The following is a 20,070-nucleotide window of genomic DNA, read 5'->3' as shown; positions in this document are numbered from 1 at the left end:
AATGATCATCATTACTATTGCTATTATCTGGAGGGTGATAAAATACATAGGAGTACATAAATATGAGGATAGAGTATGCTCATGCAGAAGAAGTGGATCTAGCAGCTCACAGATTTCAGAAATTAAATTTTGAAAATGCAATGAACTTTCTGTGCTATTGAAATGTTTTGCAATATGACCATCATTCAAGCCATCTGGATATGGTCCTGGGCAACTGGCTCCAGGTATCCTGGTGTAACAGGGAGGTTAGACTTCCAACCCCAACCATTCTGTGATTCTAGACCTGAAAGTACCACAACTCCACTAGACATTTCACATTTGAAAAGCATGAAAATGAAAAATTATTTTATATGTGAAGATTCAGAATTAAGACCCTACCCTGCTGTTAATGGATGAAGCTTATTTAATGTACAGGTTCAGCTGAAGACAAAACACTGCATAAACTGTTTTAAAGTTAGAGCCAGAGATATTTTACAAACATGAGGAGATAGTGTGAGGTGCCTTCCATAGTAAAGGCAATTTTCCCAGTTCATGTTGGATCTGCTTCACAATCAGCAGATCTAAATATTCCTGATATATTGAAACCAACTATTAACTTGATTGAAAAGAATATATAACACATGGCTAATAATTTGGGACCATATGGTCATTTTTTAAGAGGAAAAAGAAGACCAACTATAATTCCAGAAACACAAATTTAAGCTACTGCATTTTACTACAGAGATTTATTTCACAGTGTCATCACACCTATAGTAAAAGCTAAGTTATTGAAATAATTATGAACACCACACTTACACATGCATGTGTACTGAAAAATAATATTGATACAAACCTGTAGCTTTTCATCCACATCATCATCACTTTCATCCAGATCTTCATGAAGTAACCGCCATTCATATTCTACATGAACATGAGAATTAAATCTTCCAGACAGTGCTTGAGTAAGCTAAGGAAAAAAAAGATGACCGTTGACACTTATATTATGGGCAGTACTTATTTTAAAACAACATATTTAAAAGCAAACAAAGTCCACAAATAGGAAGAATCTTGATTTCAGCAATCTGGAAAGTAAATTGAATTGCGCTGAAGTAAATTGAAATTATGCTGTGTTACCAAATACAACACAAATAAATCAAAAGTAACTAGACATTTCATTAACCATTGTAGATCCATTCTCCATTTTGTGATAAGAAGCACCACATTGTATTTGCTCTGATTTAGAAACTGCAATTCAAAGAAATTAACTGCAATGGCAGTTTCCTTGAATCCGAGTGACTTATTAAGAAGCTTTGATCCCCCTAATACAATGGGGCATCCACAACTTCTCTGGGCAACAAGACAATTGCCTTCATCAAGGCCTTCACTCATAAAAAGTACTTTAGTAATTAGATTTAAAGGAGATGTCAGACACTTCAATTCATAGAATCATTTACATTGGAAAAGACCTTTAATATCCAGCCATGAACCCAGAACTGCCACATCCGCCACTAAACCATAGCCCTATCTATGAATATTTCTGAATACCATTTCTGAATACCTCCAAGAAAGGTGACTCTACCACTCCCTTGCATCTGAAGCAAAATATTGTTTTCTTCTTAAAAGCATATAACTTTATATAAGCATATGACCATTTCTGAGGACATAACTGTTTCTACTACATCACTATTGCATCTGGAATAGAGTCACTGAATATTCAGCTGCAAACTGTTAAATGATCAGACATGAAATGCACACACAGAATGACACAATACTCACCAATTCTTCACAGTGAGTATGTTTTAAACGTTTAGCTATATCAAGTGGTGTCTCTCCTGCTTCATTTGCTATTTACAGCAAAAAAAGAAATGCATGATGAGAGATGTCACTATAACATGTCCATTACTAAAGACAAACCTGCATAATAAAGTACCAGAGCAACACACTTGAAAACTCATCTCTTTCTTTTATAGGTAGGTCCAGTCATATCAACCCTCAGAACATGACAAGCAGTAGCAATTCAAGATGCCATATATACATATGAATGATAGCCATGAAATGGCAGTATATAACTTGACAACAAAATAGCAATTAAAAATCTAAACCTGTTTAAAAACTTAGTGTAATATATAGGTCAATGTTATACTTGAAATAAACAGTGAATACTGATTCTCTAATAATGAAGATTTACAGAATTATGATAAACAATGGAGGAGAAAATGCACTTATTCCAACTTCACTGTTTGTTATCTGAAGCAATGACAAATAGGAAATTGAAGTACACATTACCCTTTTACCTATTTCAATAGAAGCCTTCCCTCTCAGCAGCAGTTTGAGGCACTCAACGTTGTCTGTTAGACAGCAGTAATGCAGGGCTGTGCTACCTTTACAGGTCTGCTTATCTAGATTGCCACTTTTGGAGTACAAGAAAGAAGAAAGGTAATTAAACAGAAGTTTCCTCATCTATATTATTAAGTTACTCTCATCAGAAGATTTTCAAAGAATAAAATTACATTTGCAAATACAGCTTTAGTACTTTAGTAATTGTATTTATTTAGCATTTATATTACTTTACATAAAAGCAATGTCAATATTTAGCTTTCCATACTTACCTGTTCTGCACTAAAAAGTCAACTATGTGAAGGGATGTTCGATCAACTGATCTAACAGCAAGGTGCAGTGCTGTTTCATCTTGCTCCTAAGAATAAAATGAAAAATGATATTTGTTTCTTCTTCTTCTGAATAAGAAATTTTAGTAAGACATTAATTAAATCAAATAAACATGTAACTTCAAAATATTCAAACGTGCTACCATTAAAACATCTGTGAAGACTTACTGTGTCCCTTTTGTTCCTTTAAAGTAAATAAATAAATAAATGGGTTGAAAACTAATGGATTATTGAATGCTTTAATATTTAATGTTTTAATACATTTAAAATAAGATAGTACTTGGAAACAATTTTAGATTAAACTATTTAGTCTCTTCTTTTTTTATTGTTAAATTACATCATTAAAATTACATACATTCAGAACAGTGTTTCCGATATTATTTCAAATAATTTTTAATTAATGAATGCATACTGCACTTACAACAACTTGTTTAATAAAATTTACAACACTTACATGACCATTGGCCAGTGGAATTTTTTCTGTGAGATCCACCCCATCAGCATACACTTGAACTAATCCAAGAATGTCTCTTGATTTCACTGCTTCACAAAGAGCGTGCAATTTAGCTGCATTGTCTGCATGCTTCTTCCTTGCATATTTTCTTTCAATATACTTGGCAGTAATGTAATCTTTTCTTGCATTCCTGAAATTGAATGTGATTTACTTCTATAACTTTCAGCTGAAGATATATATTATCATTTCCATAAATACATGCAAGTCATTTGAAATCCTTCATTATGATAATTTTTCTTTTTAAATATGCATGTAACCATGCAGTCTCATATTTCAAGTATGAAATGTAGTTAGAGAAAATGAATCAAATATCCAGTATGAAGATGGACCACAAATTTCTCCCCCCAAACTCTACGATGATGTTGAGATCAAGACTATCCAGCTCTATGTACAGAAGATACATCAAAGCTTCATAATGTTGGTTTATGCTGCCTTGCAGGTTTATGTTTACCTGACTTGGTACTCCTACACAAGGAGGGGATGGAAAGGGCTGGAAGGCATGGGATACAAAAAAAAAAAAAAAAAAAATCTATCTTATACCTCTGCACACCACTATCCACGCCTTGAATTTGAATTCACAGGAGTGAGTATGTTTTTTAAACTCTTCACCACAACTGTAACAGGGAGGATGTGTTTTAAACTCTTCACCACAACTTTTAGCAACATTTCCAAACCAAGATGAAAACTTAGTCCACCTGACTCAGCACAAGTTATCACTTCTGCTGCAGATGCCCAGTAACACATCTACTCCTCTTCCCATCACTCCAAGACAGGAGTTTGCTTGCCTCCCAAAGACAGCTCTTAGCAGCTCTTGGGATGAACACAGCATTGCACTGAAGACAATTGACAAAGTCATACCACATCATCTAGATACTATGTAATGGGCAACAAGTAAAAAAAAACCCAATAAATAATAACAAATTGAATCAATGAATGACTCTTGTTCATAAAGCATTTGATAGTAATCAGGTTCTCATTTCAACAAAATAGCCCAAATTTTGATAATTTTTGAGGTATCAAATGAAATTATCTTTTTAAATATAAATTTTTAGAAGTGTTCTTATTATATTGATTCAGCATATGGTAAAATTTTTAGTAATTTAAATTATTAATACTAATACTCTGCATTATTATTGATAGTAGTAGTCCAAAATTATCTAAACTGCCTTGTTTAACACTGGTTTTGTCAGAAAGCTAAAAATACAACTAATGTAAAATTAGCTTCATCCAGAGCCAATTCTTCTGGGTTTGTTTCTGCATTGTTTACTGGCTCTTTCATGATGAGCAGTATCCAGCCAAGTAGGCAGCTGTCCTTGCTGTATCTCTGCCATCCCTGTTCAGAGCTTTCGAGGAATTCAGTTAAATGTTCTGTCTCCATTCCACACGGACTTCGGTCCTAGGTGTAGTTTCTAAATGCCTTTCTGTATCTTTCAAGTAAATGTGCACTTCTTTACAATATTTATTTTGTTTTCAAATAGCACAAAATTAATTGCTTTGGTTTTAATCCCTATCCTTGTATGACTTTAAGGTTCCCAACAAGTCACAGTTAATTTGTTTCTTTCCCACAAACCACGATTCAAGGAGTTGGTAAGATAGTAAGGAATATCTAGCTACTCTAATATCTACTATTAGAGTAGCTACAGCCAGATAAACCTCAATAAAACAGACATGCAAAGCATCAGAAGAAAGGTTTACTCCTCAGCTATAAGATCATAAATAAGATAGTACACATCTTCCATGGCCTGCCAGTGCAAACCATAATGGCACAGCCCCTTAGCAATATTAAATTGAATGCCTGCCTTTCTCAGAAGTAGTAGTTCTTTACTTACATATCACTGCTTGGATTAGGTTTGACCACCTCATCAACTGGAAGACAGAATTCCATAATCTCATTAAATCCAGCATTCCCAATATTCTTTGCAAGCTGTTAAAAAACAAAATCCCACAGTTCAATTAATAAATGTGTTCAGTTATTAGCCACAGACACAACAAGGGGAGAACAAGGGAAAATGAGAGTTGGGACCTCTTATTTCTGGTTCCTTGGCCTGCTGCTATGTCAGCAACAACAAACACATTGGGGACTTTTTTTGGATGTGAATTTTCAACTGAGATTTAGTACATGAACAAATAACTGCAGAATAATCCATTAAGACACCAGTTCTTACAATAAATGCAAATACTCTGTGCTGGGTAAGAACACACATATGAACTGTCATAAAACAGCTGATAAGTGGTAACTTCTTTGTGCAGCAAAGCTGAATACATTTTTTTCCTTTGGGGATTAAAAGTGGTCTTCTAAAATACTGCTAAATAATTAATGGGTTAAGTATTTGTGAAGCCCTCCAATTTTTAATCTGAAGCACATTAATATGCCAAACAGCTGTGTTCTTCTAAAAGGCAACTCAGGATAAAAAGATTTGAAAATACAAAAAAAATATTAAGCCTCTACTAATTTGAGTTCTAAGATAAGAAAAAGTTTACAGTAGGACACTATGTTCCACAAGGTTCCAATAAACTTAAAAAATTAAGCTTTCTTAAATTGTGTTTATACAGAGACAACTTCAGGATGAGAACAGCTTGCTAAAGTGACAAAAAATATACTTGTGTTAGAAGTATTTGACAGTACTATTTTTTAGTTAATAAAAGCAATTTGATTACCAGAAGTTCAGATGTTCCCAGCACATCTAATGTAAGTGACTGCATTCTGGAATAATGAACACCAAGTTCTCTATGGATTCCTGAGCATTCAATGCAAGTTAAAATTCCCAAATTTGTTGAAAGCCAGGTAGGATCTGTAACAGAAGGCACCCACAGAATTAAAATTTATTCATGCAATTATTTATCTAGAAAATGTAGAATACAAAAATGAAATTCTGTAAAATAAGATTCTTGTAGATTTTTTTTTGTTAATTTATGTTTTTACATTTTCTCTACCAGGAAAAAAATCCAGGACTTTTTTAATGCTGAGAGAAGTGAAGAGAATTTTTATTTTTGTGAAAGACATTGCTACCCAAGGGAGCCCGTTAACCACTCCAGTTTGTCATTCTTCAAACAACTTTCAGGAACTGCATTTTCCCACCACCAATATAAGGGTGTCATACTCTCAACTGGGAATACAGGTGCAGTTTAAACTGAAATAACAACATTTACAGGTTGGGGTTCTTTTGTACTTCAAATATTGACTTTCAACCACGTGAAGCAGAAGTGATTCAGAAGTGCACACACAGCCCACACTACAAGATTCTCACTCAACTACTTCAAAGACATTAAGGCTCATCCCTCTCCTTTCATAGCCCTTGAAAGTCTTTTCTCCTGGTATTTTGCATTTACTACATCATTCCCTCATCTTCCAGCCAAATAACTCATTTCTGAAGATTTAGACAGCTTAGCAAGTAATTTGTTTGATAAAGGTTTGTCAGTTGCCATTTGCACTGTCCTTTGTAAGACAGCAGGCTTGACTCTTCCCATAGCCCCATACAGTACTTATTGCTGGAAGTAACTATCAATTTGTCAAGTGCACACAGCACCCCAGCAGATGTTTGCAGCTACACTTTTACATCAAAAACCCCCAAGTCCTGCAGTGCCCCTGCAACATAAAAGAACACAAGAAACAGCAGCATCTTAAAAATAATTTGAAGAGGGTTAAAGCAGAAATTCATTGATGAAGAAAACCAACACTGCAAACCACAGTCAGCAGGAGCATTCTTTTCAAAATGGGTATAGCCTTAGACATATTCCCTGTCTCACTTAGTCAAACATGATTAAAATAGAAAGAAAAAAGGTGTATTAAAAAATGTTCAAGTAACTTATGGCTGCTCAGTTTTACCTAAATCTTACATTATTAACCCATATTTTATGTAAGTTCATTTGATTTATGTAAGCAAAAGCTACAATTAGCAAAATACATGGGAGAAAAACAAGCTTCTTAGCAACTTTTCTCCCCTCTGATAATAAGCACATAGCAAATCAATCTTATTAAAGTAGTTCCATTAAATTGTTAGCATATTCTACTAAGTGTATAATTTTTGTGAAATAATGAGTAAAAGTGAAAGTATAAAACATTAGCTTAAAGATTCTCATGAGACAAAGAATTTTTACCAATTAGAAATATGCTTAATTGAGTCACCTTGTGCTCCACAGTCACAACAAACATCATTTCCAGTCATCCTCTGGACTTCAGATATAATTTCTTTTGTCAGTTCCTGGACAATATTATTTTCTCCTGTGTTATCATCTCCTTTGAATGCATTATTTAAAGCTTCCTCTTTGCTGTTTTGTAGCACAGATGTCCATCTAAAATGGCAGCAATATTTTGCTATTAAGTGTTATGGCACTTCTGAAGTTCAAAGTAAGTCTCAGTAGATCACCAGTGTCAACAATAAAGTTAGCAAAGTAACTCACATTTGACATTCCTGTTCATCCTCTGCTTGAAAGTGGTATGTCCTGTCGTCTGCACAATAAATAATTCACATACTAATTAAAAAAAAGTTATTGAAAAACTCATCTTGCAGAAATCTCTCAATGAAATCTAAAATTAATTGATTCCTAAGGTCTGTATTCTCATCACTGGAGTCTGTTGACAGACAAAAAGTCCATTTATGAAGTTTCACCTTACTACCTACAGTTACTGTATGATTACATCTGTGTTTACATAAGGTGGCTTCCTGCATTTTAAACAGAAGCTGCTTTCTTCAGTCCTGTGCTTTTATCACACAAGCAGCAGGAGAGCAAAGGAAATGTTCCATGTTCTGGATATAACCTCTATCATCACAAATATAGAGTTCTGCTGGGAGGAGGGGAGTAAAATATAGAGCCCATATTTGAGTTTATTTGTGTATGTAAAAAAGACTTAAAGAGTTCCAATGAGCTCTTAAAACCCAATAATCACAAACTTCAAAAAATATCAGCCAGACACAAAGTCCAAACTACAACCAGCATGAGCCCCAAACTGTTTCAATTAAACAAGCTCATAATTTTTAATTTACTACTACTTTTCTAATTCTAAGCATTGTTATTATAGCGCACTACTAAAGAAAAAAGTATAATACATTGTAAGTCTATGAAGAATAAGATATGATACAGTTTAATGACTGAGCTGGAGTGAGAATAGTTGATGAGAACAACAGAGCTACAGGCAAATATATTCTAAGATGAAAATTTCTAAGGTTTGAAAAATATTCAGGCTAAAAGGTATTAAAAGATAGCTACAAGCATGGAAAATATTAAGACAGTGAAGATATATGAAAGAACAGAAAGGAAAGTGCTACATTAACAGATTTTTATCTTGCCATGATACAGCAATTTCCATTTTGTAAAAAACAAGGAATTTTTTTTTACTCTACAGTAAAACAAAGTGAAAAAGTAATCTGGAGAAGTCTGAGAGGCCAGTTATGCCTTTTCAAGTGTGCAGTAGCATTGCAGTAAGCTGACACTGGGCAAAACATGACACAGTCATCAACAAAGAAAGAAAGTGCAAAAGCAAACAGGGAAGCCGAGCTGCTTGAGCAGAAATGAATCAGCTGTATGTTGCACACAGCATTCGAGTCCATGCACATAAGCAGCACAGCTTACATTTCCAAATGCAAAAGAATTTTATGCTTCAATAAAGGAACAAATGAGGAATACATTTATATTCATCTCCCCAGCTAATTTGAGATACATATTTCAGTAAAATACCCTAGTTAGAAAACAAAGGAAACATTGTACTACACAATTTCATATCATCCCATTCTGATCCAAAAATTATTCTGTTTTGGTGGGTTTAACATGTAGATTCTTGATCTCACCGTTCTATCTATTATGAAATAATAAAACCAAAAAATGTGTTTAGTATTTTGCTCAGAGTTGCATAGCAACCACCAGACTTAAATTTTAAAGGTTTAACAAGCACCTTTTGATCTTGTGCACAAGTTTTAACTTTTCAAGATGATGAGCTAAGATATTTTTAGCATGAAGAGTGATGTCATAGCAAAAAACAGTTACTGTGCTGTAAGACAGCAAAAAATTAAATAGAAAAAAAGAAGTGAAGACAGCTTTTAAATACAAATGGTTTTCCAAAGAAACTGGCACAGTTAGTTGCATTATGCTAAAATAACTGAAAGGTCAAATTGTCATAGGAAGGGCATTTTATAAAGGGAAGCATTCTACAATGGCAAAAATGTTCTAGTGGATTACTGACACATCTACAGAAATAATGCAAAATTCTGCTATGAGCTGCGAATAAAAAGACCTGAACAACAAACCTACGTGATATGAGGTCAAAACACTTTTTCTCCTCAGGGTTTGTTTTCACTTGGCAGGTTAACAGATTGAGCTTTGCTGGAGGTCGGTTAGCCTATTTGAAGATAAAACATACACATTTTAGTACACCCACACTGACTGAAAGGTGCAGATTGAAAGCACAGGGTAATGTCCCACTGGCCAAAAAGACTTGACAAATGGCTGTTAAATTTTTAAGGTCCCCAGGTTTTCATTCATGTTTTCTTCCACATCATGGTTCATAAGTGACTTATTTGATGATTTTGTTTACTGGTAGCTGGATAGACACTAGAATTTTGAAAGGAAAAAGGGTAGAATCTCTTTAATTACAACTAACCAGGAAAACTTACCTGAAAGAACTGGGTAAAACAGACAAAAAAGAGACAGGTTCATCCTTATATTTATTCCCCTAAAACTCAGACACTAAGTTTTAAAAAATTACTTGTTTAGTTTTCAATAATTAATTATTTTGACTTCTGCTAATGCCTTTAAGGGGTCCCCAAATAGCCAGTTAAGAAGAAACGCCAAATTTTTAAGTCACTAAAGGGAACTTAGTGAAGGAAAGTAAGTTTTCACAGAAGAGTCTTGCAGCAAACATAAAAAAGTAAACTGAGCTAGCTGATTACTAAAAAATCTAGTGAAATAATGTATATTTTATAATGACATACATTTTCTAGTCGAGTTCCTCTCAGCTATTTCAGTTTCTTTTTGAACAGAAAGTGACAGTGTTCTACTAAGAGCAAGACTCACAAGGAACCTGCATTTTGAAAGACTCATAAAGGCTACAAAGAACTTTTCAAACAGCACCTCTGCACTCTTCTTTCCCTTAACTTACCTGTGCTACAGACTTGGGGTAGTACCTAGAAAGATTTGTTTGCAACCTTGATTTGAGGAATGGCTTTCACTCCCTACAATTGATAACTAGTTTCACTCTTTTTTTAGAATAATTAAATTAGAAAGCAGATTTAACTAGTCAACATTTGCTCTAGACAATAATATCTAAAAAATCATTAAACCATCATTAAACCATTAGGAAAGAACTATTATAGGGATAGCAATATTCACAAACTCATTACCACACTTATTGCTGCATTCTAACAATATTTATCAACTAAGTTGCTAAAATAAGATTTAAATATCTAAACAAAACTATTACCAAATGAAGCTACTACTACCACGTAATGTTATTAACTTGCAATGAATCATAAGAAATGTAGATATTCTCACAATCTCATCTAAATTTCTTGATGAAAACATTTAATTCAAAAAAACAAGGGACAAGAAGTCAAAAGATTACAGATTCCCTTGAAACAATCTGATAAAACAATATAGCTGGCCAAAAAAGAACAGGACTATTATATCTGCAGACCAGTTTAAAAAAAAAAATCAAAAGCATGGACCAACATAAAAAAGGAAACAATTAGGTATTTTTTTCCTGTTAGGGAAAAAAAAAAAAGCATGGTGTCCTTGAAAAATAGTATGCTCATGCTTTGCCCAGCATAAGCTGCAGACAAAACAAAGTCGTGCAAGCTTTGAAACAATAAATGTGCAGGTCACTTGCTGGGCAATGCAAAACAAATTATACCCAAGAGAGGTTTTGGAGGCAGCAAGATGACAATTTATTGACAATTGCATTGTATTCTCTGCCTAATAAATAGTTTTTCCAATTCCAGCCTTCATTTTAGTAGTACAAGTGCATACAGTTTTAATTATTTAGTTATAAATTATATATAAATATTTCTAAATTATTAATTGTATAGACACTGGACAACTCATATATACCTTTCTCACAGGCTCTCTCAGAATGTAAAAATGCAATTCATGTTTAAGAGAAAATTCCCTTGTCCCAAGACTTTGTATCTGAAGTGCATTTGGGACCTAATTAGTTTTCTCTAACTTATGAAGCTGTAAATGAATGCAGTAAAATGTTTTAGAGGGGTCTGAAGGAGCAATGCCCACAGGACTTGTCCCTTGGGACAGGAGAATGCAGCAGAAAAACTCAGTATCACTATCTGGCAACCCAAAGAAACGGCTGCAACACCAACACCATATCCTGGGCAAATATGCTGATCTTGGAATCCATACATATTCTTGAGCTTTTATCTGAAGAACTCCTAACTTGAAGTCAGCATCAACAAGGGCATTAAAACCCATGTGCATGTGGCTGATAGCACCTGGTTCATGCTTCCATCCTGCAGCTGACTAACAGTTTTTCTCCAGCAGCCTCCCTGGCCTGTGCCCACCACACTTCCATCACATGGCAGGTGCTGCCTGGGGAGAAGTTGAAGCTTAAAGACAAAGGGAGGTAAGGCAGTGTGAGCTCCTTAGCCACACTGATTCAGACACTTGGCAGGATTAGGAGACACTAGACATGGAAAAGACTAGCAAATGTAACTAATATTACACTACTTGTTTGAAACTTCTGAGATTTACTTTCCTGATTGAGTCTCTACTTGAGACTTGAGACTACTGCTGAGTTTTTGGACACCCATATTAACATGCCAACACCCTGAAAAGTGCTGCCACCTTTCATGCCATACACAGACCTGATCATCAACTCATGCATTTCCTTCCTGCAAAACAGCAAAATGGCAACTCTTTATCCATCAAAACCGACTTATAAGCTGTTCTAGCAACAAACAGAGGTGAAGGAATAAAAAAATTAGGCCTCTGAAACAATACAGGAGACATTGAGCTGATTTTAAAAAAGGCACGAGCAAATATGTCCCCTAACAGACTGGGTGACTGATTTCATCATGCATTTCTTCTGGATATCAGTGATCAACTTCAAAATAAAAAGATGAACTCTGATTGTTTTGCCTTCATATTTGCCTTTAATCATCAGGGTGGGTAAGGTTTTCAGCAGTAAAGAAAGACAAAAAAAAATTTTGATAAGGAGTCTCTTATATTCTCTCTTTTGCAAACAACTAGCAAAACTTCTTTAAACACAAATGCAGCTTTGAGGAGTCTGATGTTTCTGAAATCTTTTTGCCTTGGGACTTCTTGATCTGAAAAGGACTTAGGAATTCCTAATTACATGTTTCAATCTTCTTCTATCATTGTTTTTTCATCCATGTATGTTAAATGTACAAATGCTGATTTCTTTGAAGCTTTTAGTTGTCTAAAAGTATAACTTCTGCACATATGCCAACGCAGGGCAGGCACATACAGGGTCACAGCTGGGTGACTGACAGAGAACCAAACATATTCTCTCCATCCATCAGGAAAGCACTTGACAGGCCAGTTTAAGAACCTGCAATTGCTTGAAGGTAGCTGTTCTAGAGACTGCCAAAGTAGTCTCTCATAGAGACAGGCTACACGATCAAAGAAGAGAAAGCTATGAAGAATACTTAGACCTTAAAGGAGAAGTATTTACAAATTTGTATTTGATAAAGAAAGCAAAACTGACAACTGAATTTCTGAGATTTTGACGAACTGCTGGGATGAGAGAACAATACATCATATTTCAGAGACTAGGAGATATTGACCCTGAGAAGCTTGGAAATTCTCAGAAGACATTCAGAGCAGCCTATAAAAATTTTAACAAACAAAAATGACTTCTACCTGTTTAAGTGTCTGTGAAACAATAATTAATTTTTTACATAAAACTGTCATCAATATATAAGGGGGAAGTGAGCAAATATGTGAAAATACCTTTTATGAGTATATTTTGAAACAAGAAGGGACTTTTCTAATGTTGTAATAGAAAAACATTGAGACCAAACCTGTGAAATGCACCTATCTAAATTCACATTTGAATATTTCCCTTAGGAATGATTTTCAGCTACAGCTCTACTGATTTCAGTGGGAACATACTGCTTCTAAAAATGTCAGACCATCCAGTAGACAGCTTATAAAAAGAGAAGAAAAGAGTATCTTGGTGGACTCAGTGACTGTACTTGCAAGTGAAAGTTTTCAAATTCTGCTCCACAAGTGGATTTTGTAGCCTCTGCCAGCTCAGTGCTCTCCCAGCTACATTCCTACTGGTACCAGTCCAGCATGTCCAACATCAGGCACAAGGAGACACCAGCATAGAACACACCAACAGACTTCCCTCTGAGAAAGACACGCTCCTACACACCCAAATGAGAAGAGGCATAAACAAGTGGACAATTCCAAAGCCATAGTAAGGACTCTGCTTTGCTGGCCTGACTTTACACTCCTCAACTCCTGATTATCAATTCTGAAGGCAGCAGCTTGTGCTTAGATGCACAAATGAGAGATTGATTCATTTTTGCTGCCAGGGTCAACTTGTAGTCATAGCAACAGGCATAACAGGATGAAGAACAGAACAGTTCATAACAGGAACAAGAACCAGAGCTGTTTATTAGACCAAGAATGGGAAATACTGACATTGAGTTATTTTTTGCCTCAAGAAACTTTCTTAAAAGTTTAGAGAAAATAATATAAAAAATGCTACAGGAAAGTACTACCAACTTGAAGGCAAAGTGCAAAAAGTCCAAACCATAAAAGCATAAAGTTTTAAAATTTTAATAAATGTTTAATAGTTATAGCAAATATGTTCAAATATTGGTAGCAGTAATAAAGATGAATTTGTAATTCTCTATTTCTTGTCATTCTGGAAGAAGTTGTTTTTAGACTTGATTTTCCCAACAGCTACTCCTAGGATCCTAAGGAGCTAACAGACTACCATACAGCAGCAAATCTGGGGGAGGAATGCAATTCAGGATACTCTCAGTTTATCTTGCAAATATAAAAAGCTGTTTAATTCATATCTAAAAAATGGCTTAATGCCCAACCATACCTTAAAAAAAAAAAGTTAGATTTAGTATTTTTAGATAGCCTGGTAAAATATGTACATTTACAAGAACTGTGTCACTAAAAAAAGCCCTTTTTCCCCATTAAGAGTCATGAACATTAAAACAGTTATATTATTAGATACTGTGTATGTCTTGATATATTTCTAAAAGGCTGCCTTAAAAAATATTTCCCTCATATTCAAAACACTGCATCAGGAATCTAGCTAATTCCAAATCACAAATATAGACCAGCATAGCTTGCCTTTCTGTATTAGCAACCATGTACATAAAATACTGTAAACAAATACTTACTGTACCATGGGAAATCGTAAGAAAACCATTTTTAACTGAGCACTTCCTTTTCTGCCACACTTTTCTGATTCTAGTTTAAGAAGAAAAAAGAAAGGTGACAGTTTTAAACAAATTTTGTATTACATTTCTTGAGCTCTTAGGACCTAATATTTCTCCCAGCAAACTGCAGCAGTACTTACCCATCACTTTTCTTGTACAGACTGCCACTGCGCTCAGTGCCATGCTCCTTGTTTCCCTGAGGCTGATGTAAACTGTACGCTGTACTCTGGCGAATCTGAGAATCCTGAAATAATCAACAGCAATTTGTGATGCATTCCACACTTTCAACCAAACTACTTCCCCATTAATGAGTTTCACAGCTTTTCCTTCCTGCTCTAATCCAACAGGCCAAATGAAGCACAATTTTCCTCCTCAATAAAATAGAACATGATACATTTATTTTTTCAGAGGGCACAAAAAATTGAGAAGCATCCATTATCAGCACCTGCCAAAATCTTTTTACTTGCCTTTATTTATATTTACTTTTGGCCTTAATATATAGGGGTTTTAACCCAAAACTTTACTGAGCAGTGGCCTTTCCAACTCATGTAAACACAGCAAGATACAAACACTAAAGACTATTATTACCTGCAATTCCTAGTGTACTCTTCCACTGAAAAAATAATTACATACATCAATTTGAAGAAGTGATAATTGCATACATAAATTTGAAAGGCAGAAGAGTCCTCCTGGAAACATAGTTTAGGAGTCATACAGGAAAACTGAAAAGTCATTTCCAAAAAAGAATAATTTAAAGCAAAATATCTGGAAGAAAGTAGAATTCTGAGACAGGAAGAGACGAGGATTATTGGAACCCTTCTCACTGCTCTCACAACTACCCAGAGGTAGGACCCACTGCTGCAAGAGTCCAATTTCTTAAAAAATAAGAGTCTGAAAATGAGGAATCTGATGTGTCACACCATATTAACAGCAGTAAAGTGACAGAATGGACTTTTAAATGCACACAGTAACAGTGACTATTACTTCAGATTTTCTTTTTTTTTTCTTTTCTACTGTCATTGCTCTATGGACATAATTACTCTGGTGCTATATATGGCACACAATGCAATTATAGTAAGGAAAAAAGACACAAAGCAGCTCACTCATATGACCATGAACAATTCTAAACATGATGGTAGGGACAGAGCTCCCACCTACACCTCAGTTCAGAGTGGTTAGGACTCCTCACCTCCAAGCTGCAGGATTTCAGGCTCATCCTGAATACACTGCAGGAGCTCAGTGGTCCTGAGAGCCATGAGCTGAGCTCTGCACAGGCTGCAGCACTCCTTGGTGCTCCTTTTCAAGAGAAGCAACCTGTGCCCCCTCCCTGCCTCTCAGCACATGATCCAGGAAGCCATACCACATAGCTACAACACCATCTGAGCTTTTAAAAGGCCTAAAGAACTACCACTTAGCTGTCTGTGCCTGACAAAGCATCTCTAGATTTAAACCAGTCTGTTTATCGTTACTTTCTAGTTGGTTTACATATAATTATTTGGTTTTGCACTCTGCACAGCATAAAGCCAGAACAACATTTTTTAAATATTCCTGTCACTCACTAAGAACTGCTGCATGCATACATTTACTGACTTTTGAAGAAAATCTGATCTGACACTGCCTATTGTGCCCTACCAATGCCTTGATCTCTGCCTGCCATTAGCCAGCAAAGGAACTCCATTCGCAAGATTAGAGGCCTGACAGGAAATTAATTTCAGTTCTCCCCATCCTCAATTATGTGAAGATTACTGATGACCTCCAACACCTGCTCATAGTACCATTCCCATTAGTCTGTGCTGCTACTTTTTGTGCATTATTTTCTGCCTCATTTCAGCTACCTCCCTTAATTTGTTTATGCTCAGCTGCTGTGTTTGGCCAAACTGGCAAACCAATAACACAAGCTTCCTGCCTCATTTCAGCAGGAGGGGAAGCTGCAGCAGCTGACGTGTATTTCCACACATTCATGACTCTGAACAGGATCTAAAAAATTTAATACTATTTCATTAAAAGATCTTAAGGATAAACATATTGTTCATTTTAAATTCTCAGTTCAGGTCATGTCCAGACCAATACTGTCCAATGTGATTGCCAAATGATGGTTTTCCACAGCTGTCTCACAAGAAGTTCATGATTTTGATCCAGCTCCTAAGAGATGGTAGCCACCCCACAAATCACCACCACAATTAATAACCTTCCTTTCAGCATGCTTTTTCCATAAGAAGGCACTCCAAGCATCTCCCCTTATTTCTGGTTTTAATACTACACAAAACAGAGATAAAAATCACAGATAACAGGGTCAGACCCAATAGCCTCATTGGAGAAGCAGAAACAATGTACATTACCTATGGGAGGAAATGGAATACTGCAGAGGACACACACCTAGTGCAGAGTATTGTCATTTTAAGTATATCTTAACACAACAAAATCAGAACAGGCTGAAGTACACAAGCCTAAGGAACTGAACTTTGACCACTTTATCAACTTTGAAATGTAGATAGGCATATAAAAATAAGTGAGTCATTTAAAATTTGCAGCATGCTCTTAGTGAATCACTTCACTGACCATAGAAAGTTTTGAAATTCTTTCTTCTGAAGTCTATGAAGATATACTAACTTTTAAGTCAAGCTGAACAGCAGAGCCAAAAATGAAAGAAATGTGAAAACAGTATTCTCTAAAGATGGTCTGTGACTACTGGTAAGAGATATTCTGAATCCTGTTTGTCAGCTCCACTATGTCAACATAACAGAACTTTTCCTACAAGGTGCTTCAACCTATACACAACAAGTTTTGGCTAGCCATTCCACAGCTCCCAGGGAGTGGGATTTTAGACTGTTCAGATCATTCCTGTGTGCAAAGCTGCCAAAAAAAGCTCTTATAGCTTTTCCAGAGCCTGAGCGTCTCTGACATTTGCAGGATAATTGCCAGGAGGATGTTCCAGAGATCCATCCCTACCCCTATTATAGCCCCACAAAGCCTCCAAAAGACATATCTATCAGAACCCCGTGCAGGCAGCCTCTCTTATAGCAAAACTACTGTAATTTTTGTCAAGAAATACAGCATTCATCCTATTTTGCAGTGGTCTAAATAGATTACAGGTTCTAACAAAGAAGCAGAAATTAATCTAAACACTATAGTCACAGGAGGTGACCTCACCCAAGGTCATGGGAACAAGAACAGTTAAGGTAATACAACTCTAAGGTTGACTCTGAAACTTGTAGAACTTCTACATTTGAAAAATAAAAGTTTAAAAATTAAAAATTATGAAGGTGTACACAAAATAACATTTAAAAATAAAGTTTCCATACAAACTAGGTTTGATGAAGGTGTGTGCAGGAAGAAACTATACACAACAAAACTATAGGCACAACAAAAAAAAGGTTCACTAAGAGTGCTTGTGCATGTTAAATTTCTTTAACATAACAGGAACAATGTTTGTCAACATTGTCATTTCATACATTAAGTCAATTTTAATTAAAAATATATATATCTTAAAAATCTAGCAAGAACATCTAAACAAGCAACTGGATTTAATTTCCAAAAGAAAGTACAAAGGTAATCACCAATTTGTCTTACAACAATTTTCTTTCTTCTTTATCAGAAGAGTCTGATAAATTTTTTGATAATTTTTTTTTTGGGAGGGTAATAAAATACACCAAAAAGGAGAAAGAACCAGTCTTTTCATGCCAACAGAAAAAAGCTCAGAGGAAAAATCCAGTTTCTTGAAATCTGAATGCAAATCATGCCACTATTTTCATTAAAACATAGTAACACTTACTCTCCTAGACTTCGGTCACAAAATGTAAATGCATTTCAGGAAGGAAAAAGAAATCAGTTATAGTAAAGAAAATTACAGTGCAACAAGAATAATATTAGTGGGTTGTACAGTAAATTATATAAGAACTCTCTGGCATCCCACTGGAACTCTTTGGCATCCCACTGATTAATTGATGTTTTAAAGCAAAAAGCTTTAAAAATAATTATAGTAGTTCTCACGCTCTGCAGGTAAGCATCTATATCTAAATTTGAAGAATTACTAAATAATGACTACAGCATAAAGCACTTTTTACACTTGTATTTTTAAATGTCACAAACTCAGTATAAATAATAAATGTATGTGTATTATTAATTTTTGAGCATGTGAAAAAATGTGTATTTGTCACATCTTCCATATATATTTAATATCAGTATTACTGATAGACATTCCCAGCTACCAAGAAAGCCACAGACCCCACTAAAAGAGGACACCTGCTAACACACCCCAACCAGTAAAAGCTCCTTCTTGAACCAATGGCTAACCCAAAGCAGTCACCACTTCCACAATGTTCCCTAGTGTCTCATTCTACCAAGCTCAAATTTGGAAGTTTTTGACAACTTCCAGCTTCAGTGAGTCCTGAAAGCCAGGCAGAATCTAAGGAAGTGCCTGCTGATCTTGTGGGACTTTGTATACAATGGTCATTCTCACAAACTTCCCAAGGTGACAAAGTGAGGAGTGTTTGAGACCATCCCAAAAGCCTCTCTGCAAGTCACAGAATCACATGGATTGGGTTGGGAGTGGCCTTTAAATATCAAGTGCAGCCCCCAGCAGTGGGCAAGGACACCTTTCACTAGACTACACTGCTCAACAACCATCATCTGTCACCAGTAAGAGCTAGGAGGCACCAGAACTTTCAGGGGAGGATCAAAGCAAGACCGGAAAAGATCAAGGAAGTGTGAGCTCTGCAGACTAAACTATTTCATTGTGATCTCACTCAGAAAGAGAATCTGAAAAGCAGGGGGGTGGTTCATTCATCACTCACTCATGGCCCAGCAGCCACACAAAGGAAGCTGGCTGGCTTTTATTTATATGAAGAGGAGACACTAGCAATCTGAAACAAAAGTAGACCCAGTATTTAGGATTACATTATACAAAAGATGCTTACTTCCAGATCAGAGTTTGAGACTACTCCAGAATTCATTAAGTCTAACAGCAATCATAATTGGAACTCAAAAAATACTTGCTGGATTGCCAAACTGACCCAGCCCTTGCACATCTGAACACTGGCATTTTGCAGCTGAATACCAAACCTGATTGTCATTTTTTGCAGATGATGACAGAGGTGTTTTGGGATTTGAAGTTCAGTTTTACATAATCATTATAGAGTTTGGAATAATATTGTGGGATAAGGTTCTATATGGTCTTCTTGATACTGCCCAAGTTTTTTCATTCTCAGTTTGAGCAACAAAAATGAATTAACAAAAGGAATTAAATGTCTGATAAAAGTTAAAATAACCTTATTTTGATATTAAGATTACATTACAAGTAATTAAAATAGGTATTCCAAAGTTAAACCACCTTATATGCTTACCTCTTTCTGATCAACTTGGAGTGCTGATTTTAAAATATCTCTGAGCTGTGTTAATTGTCTTCGTTCTTCGTCTTGTGCTTGTTTAATCTTGAATGAAGAAAAGCACAGGTTAAAAATAACATTTTTTTAACTTTTGATGCAGGTCTTTCAAATTTGCTGCTTAATTGGTTCATTTTTTGAGAAATATTCAGTGAGAATGA

General features: G+C 35.4%; 1 protein-coding gene across 4 annotated transcripts in view; it reads right to left on the bottom strand.

Annotated features, from left to right (window-relative positions):
- Nucleotides 1-20,070, bottom strand: part of ASAP2 (ArfGAP with SH3 domain, ankyrin repeat and PH domain 2) — an 84,457-nt gene that overhangs the window by 16,952 nt on the left and 47,435 nt on the right. For all 4 annotated transcript variants that reach the window (XM_063150813.1, XM_063150814.1, XM_063150812.1 and 1 more), the window contains 13 exons: nucleotides 19,871-19,957; nucleotides 14,669-14,772; nucleotides 14,490-14,559; nucleotides 9,406-9,493; nucleotides 7,561-7,609; nucleotides 7,286-7,452; nucleotides 5,818-5,951; nucleotides 4,989-5,083; nucleotides 3,100-3,289; nucleotides 2,589-2,674; nucleotides 2,274-2,389; nucleotides 1,756-1,823; nucleotides 833-946 (listed from right to left, as the gene is read on the bottom strand). In XM_063150813.1, coding sequence (XP_063006883.1) covers nucleotides 833-946; nucleotides 1,756-1,823; nucleotides 2,274-2,389; nucleotides 2,589-2,674; nucleotides 3,100-3,289; nucleotides 4,989-5,083; nucleotides 5,818-5,951; nucleotides 7,286-7,452; nucleotides 7,561-7,609; nucleotides 9,406-9,493; nucleotides 14,490-14,559; nucleotides 14,669-14,772; nucleotides 19,871-19,957 — 1,368 coding nt within the window. The remainder of the gene's footprint in view (nucleotides 1-832; nucleotides 947-1,755; nucleotides 1,824-2,273; nucleotides 2,390-2,588; nucleotides 2,675-3,099; nucleotides 3,290-4,988; nucleotides 5,084-5,817; nucleotides 5,952-7,285; nucleotides 7,453-7,560; nucleotides 7,610-9,405; nucleotides 9,494-14,489; nucleotides 14,560-14,668; nucleotides 14,773-19,870; nucleotides 19,958-20,070) is intronic.

The sequence above is a fragment of the Melospiza melodia genome, chromosome 3, assembly GCF_035770615.1.
Source record: "Melospiza melodia melodia isolate bMelMel2 chromosome 3, bMelMel2.pri, whole genome shotgun sequence".
In the NCBI taxonomy this organism is placed as follows: Eukaryota; Metazoa; Chordata; class Aves; order Passeriformes; family Passerellidae; genus Melospiza; species Melospiza melodia.
The sequence above is the reverse complement of the archived record's forward strand: the minus strand, read 5'-3'. Positions and strand labels throughout refer to the sequence as shown.